Genomic DNA, 6,791 nt, shown 5'->3' with positions numbered 1-6,791 from the left:
ATATGGGAACATATATATATGTATAACTGACTCACTCTGTTATAAAGCAGAAACTAACACACCATTGTAAAGCAATTAAACCCCAATAAAGATGTAAAAAAAAAAAAAAAAAAAAAAAAAATAAAAAAAAAAATAAATAAAATAAAATTTGGACCAAATGTCAATATATTTCTCTCAGCATGATTCCTACTATCATATAGGTAGATCATTTAATGTTCTCTCTCTTTCAACAGTGTTGTTTTGAAAAGGAATAAACCAATGCAGGTTAGACTGTTTCATAATTAATTCTGCCCAATACAATAAATTTATCTTAGAACAGTATGAAATAGAGAAAAATAACAAGTTAAACTTTTTTTTTTTTTGATCAGTTGTCACTAGAATAGAGTATACATGTATATGACTATTGAACTCAAGGAAAAGACAGACAAGGTTTCCTGAATGCCATCCTAAGAAGTTAAATGTAGGCTGGGACTCATGTGTTAAGTACTACTGGATACAAAACTTGCTATTGACGATGTAACAATACTTGAAAAAAGTAAGAATTATGCTTTTAAGTATTTAGCTGTCACATTAATCCCTATCCTTGAAAAAACACTCCTGGAAAGAATGCTCAGATGATAAACAAATACCAAAGCTCCACACACAAAAAATAGGGACTGGTCTGATTAGATGTGTACGTTGACAGATTTGGGCCATGGAGAAACAAATAGGAGATCTTGATTTAATAGTTTGTAAAAGAAGAGGAAATGCAGCTTTGATACTTTAAAGAGCATGTAAGTTCTGGACTGCTGGACCACAAGGGGGCGAAGGTATTTTAAGCACCCTTAATATATGTATGAGTCTAATTTATAAATACATTCATAAGTGTGTTTCAGCTTTTGTCACGTGGCAGAATTCAGTAAGGACCATATTTTTGTTTGAAACTCATCTGGGTCAAGGTGCTTTAAAATCCATAAAAAGTCTAAATTAGTAAGTACGCTGAAACTGACAGCAATGGCTCAAAAAAGAACAAAGTCTTAAGGCAAGGCTCCCACATGAAAAATTAAATGAAATTAACAGAAATCTCCATTTTAAAATATCAAGTTATGTTTAATAAACAACTATTTACAGTCTATACAAGACAGTACATAGAAAATATATGTTTTACATCAAAGTTGAAAATATTTGATAAAAGAACGTAAAAGAAAAGCAGATATTTGCAATATATATAACCAATGAAGGATCAGTTTGAGGGCATATGCAAAAATCTAAAATCAGCAAGAAAAAGATAATACCCAAGATAAAAAATGGGTGAAGAATATGAAGAGGAAAAGTCACAGATGAGAACACCTGAATGACAAATACGTGAAAAGATGACAAACATTAGGAAATGCAAATCAAAACAAAATACCACTGTATCCCATTAGACTGGCAACAATTTAAAAAATCTAACAGCAAATGTTGGCAAGATGTGGAATAAAGGTGGGAATATAAACTTGGTATAGCCACTTTGGAGAAAATACTGGCAAAACCTAGTAAAGTGAAAATGTACATGTGATCCACTTCTACGTACATACCCTAAAGAACTGATCACACCATTACACATGTATAAGGAAAGATCTTCACTGTGGCATGATTGTAATGGAAGAAAATAATGACCTAAAATCGATCACCAGGTGAAATGGAAACATTAAATATGGTTGATTCATGTGGGAGAATGCAATAAAGCAATCAAAAACGGACAATTTCTATATATCAACATAAATCAAACAATGTTGAGTGGAAAAAAGCAAGCAGCATATGTACAATATACCATGTAAGTAAATTAAATTCATAAAACAGCTCCACATTTTTTTTTAAGATAAAGAGACAATAAATGAGAAGGACTTCAAGGATATAGACCAGATTTACTGGAAACATTGCCAAGGGTTGGAGGAAAGAGAAAAGGACTGGAGATGGGGGTCAAGGGGTACTTAAGCTCCATTTGGAATGCCATTTTTAAAAAAAATGATGAACTTTTTTTTTTTCAAGTGAAAATGACAAATGTTAATGATCAATTCTAAGTAACAGGAATATAAATATTCTCCATATGTCTCTATTTTAAAAATATCTTAAAATAGAGGGAAAAAATCACATTAAAAAGAAAAAGTGCAGGACTGGGGAGAAGAAGGAATAGGGAGCAACTGCTTAATGGGTATGGGATTTCCTCTTGGGGTAGTAAAATGTTTGGAACTAGATAGAGCTGGCAGTTGCACCCAGGTGGTGGCTGCGAAGGCACTAAGGACCACTGAATGGTTAACTATAAAATGGTTAATTTTATGTTATGTGAACTTCACCTTGAAAAAAAAGTAAAATTTTAGAGCCATTTCTGGAACAAAAATTCCTTTTAAGCAGGTAGTTTATTATGTCTTTGGCTAGAGTCTAGAGAGAAATTTTCAGGGAATTCTATCTTTCAAGTGATCGCTCAAAGACATAGTTTGACTTACACAGTATTAGTATCTTTAAAAGTATGTGACAATGAAGATCTCTAAGGTGGTACCAACCCCCAAATAGCTTTATTAACAAGGAAAATAATAGGTGATGAATTAACTTGGATGCTTCAGAACTACTGGTCTGAGAAAAACCAACCTGCGAGATTTAGTTACGTGAATAAAAGTAGAAAAGTATGAGTGGAATGGGCCTTTAATTAGCTTTTTATGAATAGTTTCTGAGAGGTATTTGATATTTGTTATACTGTCTTTGAACTCTTCTGTGGCTTTGAAATTTCTGAAAATCTTTTTTTAAAAAAAGAAGAACCAGGTAATAATCAAAAGAGAATCAGATTTTTGCATAAAACTCTTAAATTCAGCCTGGCTGACAAATTCAGCAGTTTGAAGCTTCCAAATTGTTTTGTGCAAAATCAATTCATTGTACTCTCCAACAACACAGGTTTGAACTGAATGGGTCCACTTATACGCAGATTTTTTAAAACAGTAAATACTAGAGCATTACATGATCTGCAGCTGGTTGAATCTGTGGATGTGGAATTGTTGATACAGAGGAGCCCTGTATATGGAGGGCCAGCTCCCTAAGTTATACTCAGATTGTCAACTGCTGGAGGGTTGGCACCTCCAACCCCCACCCCATCGCCCTCTTGCTCAAGGGTCAGCTGTACTTCTTTTCTTTTTAAGGGTAGGGCCAAATTCTGACTCCAAAAGATGTTTTTTACATTTGTTCCTATAAGTTTGAAACTTAGGCCTGAAATTCCTTTGAAAGGGAACAAAATATTCTATTCTTAAAAATCCACGGAACAGGTAACACTACAGAAATCATATAAAGGTGTACCTACATGATCAGCGCTTTGCACTTTGTATAATCTTTAAACCCATATCTTTATCTACATTGCTCTTAACAAAAATTCTGTGACAGAACTTTTTATCATCCCTATTTTAAAATCTAAGAATATTAAGACTCGGGTAAGTGCTTTGCCCAGTTATAGAGCTAGTAAGTGGCAGAACTTAACCCGTTTTCTGATTCTAAATCTATTTCGCCAATAATACATATAATTTGTTCAACGGCTTACAATAAAATATGTATACGCTTATTTTTTGTAACCCTGTGAAGGAATTAAGGCAGATTTTATAGTTCTCATTTGATAAATAAGGCACAGAGGTTAAGTGACTCTCTCACGATCATACAAAGTAGGACTCTGAGTTCTGTCTGGATAGGTGAAGACTACTGGGTGACTTAAGGAGGGGCTACTAATGTACACTGCCTCAAAATGGACATACAAGGTCAGTTAACTAATTCACCATCTATAAAACACTTTAACACAGATAGATAGATATAGATATAGATATATAGATATACATCACCTCCACAGAGGGAAAAAAAGGCAAAAGTTTGCTGATTTTACAGTCTGGGGCCCTGGCAAGATTATAGTGGAAAAGGACAGCATAATGAATAAAAACCAGTCAAACAGTTCAATATGGGAGTATGGGGTAAAAACATGTTGAAAACATACCCATTTTGAGGTCCTCCATCATTTATCACATTTAAGTGAGATAATTGCTTTTTCAAGTGGAGTTTGTAACTTGCATTAATTCTTAAAAATAACATCTGGAAAAGAAAGAAAACTCAGTTTCTTAAAGCTCTATTGACATAGAAGATGTAAGTAATCACTATTATTTGCAGAAAAATTTAAAAAACCTTTTGCTTTGGCATATACTTTTAAAATGCTCCTCTGAAAGTATTTAATTGCTATTTCAGTATAGTTTTTCTCCTTAGTTGGATACAAGCTCTTTTTGCTCTTTTCAGTAGTACTGCTTTTAGTGATACGACTTATCACTGCCTTTTGCCCCTTAGTAGAAATCCTCTGGCATGTGTAAATGGGATCAACCATACAGGTGAAAAGAATAAAAAGAGACAGAGAATTCTGCAATGTATCAATATTAACTAGGAACTTGATAGAGAAAAAAGTCACAATGGTAAAGGCAAGGCTACCGTTATCTTTCCCAATTACTTGGAAGTATTTTATTGCTTCACATGCAGATTTTTAATGCAATACTTCTTTGGGAAATGCCTGACCTGAAATTATATACAATTAATCTATGGAAACAATTTTGTGAAATATATTTCCCATGGGAAAAAATATATAAAGTCATCTATGGAAAAGTTTTATGGAATTACTCGTACTCAAGTGACAATAATGACATAAAATCTATAATTTGTGCCCAGCTTGACAAGAGTTCCCTTTAAATGATGATGCAGATAAAAATACATGAAATACCTATATACCCAGCTCCTGGACCTGGCTAAGCCTTGTTCTAGAATTAGAACTCAAATGGCAAATCCAGAAGGTCAGAATGTCAGAGGTGGGGGATTTTACATGTGGAATGAAAAGGATGGCTTGGCTAGGAAGACTGAGAAAGGAAGAAGAGACCCTAGTGGGTGCTCCACATCTCAAGGCTCCTCCTCAGTCCTCAGAGAGCCCCAAAGGCGCTGGATGATATTTAATCATAAAGATGGTATGATTAATGAAAACCTAGGGAAACATGAAAAAATGGTAATAGCTAGTATAGGATGGAAGTCTGAGGTGGCATGGGAAAGGAGACCAGCAGGTGCAAGAGCAGGGAAGAGACACTGAAAAAGCTACTCTCTGCTCCCAAATACCATTTCCAAGCACTCAACTAATTCGAGACAAACTGAAATATTGATAAGAAACTTGTCTAAATAGCAAAAATCCCAGTGAAAGCTAAGATCATTAGTCATGTAACAACTAGGCTTGTACTAATTATAACATATCATTCTACAATTAGACTTGAATGAGATCACCTGGTATAAAGGGAACAAACTAAGGTGGGTAAAGAAGACCGGAAGAAAAGAAGTACTGGAACCTTTAAAGTACTAGGCGAGGGAATCGAGGGAAGTCACGGGTAGGAATGTCACCGAAAAGTGAAGAGAACTCTGTTAATAGAGTAGGGAAGACAGTAGAGACAGAGGGTGGATACTTCAAAAGTAAGAGGTGCCAAAGACTACCCATTTTGCTATTTTTCCTGATCTGTGCCTACTACACATCACTTACGCTGATCTAACAAATATTAATGTTAAGGCATATTGATTGAGTTACTTTATATGTCATCTCATTATTAAGTCCATCACTAATTCCTCCCCTATCCAATTTGGATTATAATCACAGTGAGTAACATATTCTACTATTCACTGATAAATGCTAATCCTGATTTTCAAACTAATAATGTAATAAATGATGTCAGCAGAATCTGGGACCTCTGATGACCCAATGGACAAATGAAAATCTGCTTTTTAGAATGGCTGACTACACAGCAAAGCTACTATTGCTCTGGCCTGTCAGGGCAAGGAGCACTTTGAAATCAAGTCAATATAACAACTGGAAAAAACAATAATCATACTGGAATACAAACTAAGCTTAACTGTGCCAAAAGTACATAATAAAAACACTCCAATTCTGCATGCATATTATGTTATATATAATAGTTTTAGGAATTACTACTCACTTGTGTTTGTTCTTCTGGAAGGAGATCAAATATAGCTTCATGCATTTTTGCCATTTGCTTACAAATATTCCTGAAACAGGCAGAAGGAACGGGAGCTTTCACTTCATACTGGCAGGGAAAAATAATGAGAATTATATCCATGTCCTCTGGATTGCATATTGTCCCCACTGTTCCCTAAAACATATATTTTCTGCCCCTACACATCTAACTCTTCAACTGTGATCTGTGCTACTCATGCAAATCTCAAAAACTTTTCATTAAAAAGCTTAATATATTTCGAGAAAGCCAGCATAATTTAGTGGCTAAGAACATAGGTGGCTTCCCTTCTTAAGATGGACTGTTTGGGTTCAAATCCCAACTCTTAAAATTCTTAGCTATGTGAGATGGGGTGAGTTTCTTCTCTATATTGGGTGAGATATTTCTCTATATCTTAAAGGGCATGCTGTGAGGATTTTAAAAGATGGCTCATAAGAACTCAAACCAGTGCTTGATACCAATTAGGTACTCAAAAAATGTTAGCTACTATTGTGGCTTAATATACGATAATGAATCATTAAAGTAGGCCCTCCAAATTAACAGATTATTTTTGAAACATGATTTTAAGAATGCGTTCAACATGATCATATCTGAAATCAATATAACTGGTAGAATTAAAATGTTTTTTCTTTGTAGGTGGGCCAATATAGTAATCATATTTACCCTAAGGTTAAGAGAAGACTTTTTCAGGCTTCCCTGGTGGCACAGTGGTTAAGAATCCGCCTGCCAATGCAGGGGACACAGGTTCGAGCCCTGGTCTGG

General features: G+C 34.7%; 1 protein-coding gene across 2 annotated transcripts in view; it reads right to left on the bottom strand.

Moving 5' to 3' along the window:
- The window catches only part of VPS54 (VPS54 subunit of GARP complex), a 74,498-nt gene that overhangs the window by 1,012 nt on the left and 66,695 nt on the right, over positions 1-6,791 (bottom strand). For both annotated transcript variants that reach the window (XM_007464116.1, XM_007464117.1), the window contains exons 20-21: positions 5,994-6,101; positions 3,983-4,077 (exon numbers count right to left, since the gene is read on the bottom strand). In XM_007464116.1, the coding sequence (XP_007464178.1) occupies positions 3,983-4,077; positions 5,994-6,101 (203 nt within the window). The remainder of the gene's footprint in view (positions 1-3,982; positions 4,078-5,993; positions 6,102-6,791) is intronic.

Source organism: Lipotes vexillifer, unplaced genomic scaffold (assembly GCF_000442215.2).
Source record: "Lipotes vexillifer unplaced genomic scaffold, Lipotes_vexillifer_v1.1 scaffold311, whole genome shotgun sequence".
In the NCBI taxonomy this organism is placed as follows: domain Eukaryota; kingdom Metazoa; phylum Chordata; class Mammalia; order Artiodactyla; family Lipotidae; genus Lipotes; species Lipotes vexillifer.
The sequence above is the reverse complement of the archived record's forward strand: the minus strand, read 5'-3'. Positions and strand labels throughout refer to the sequence as shown.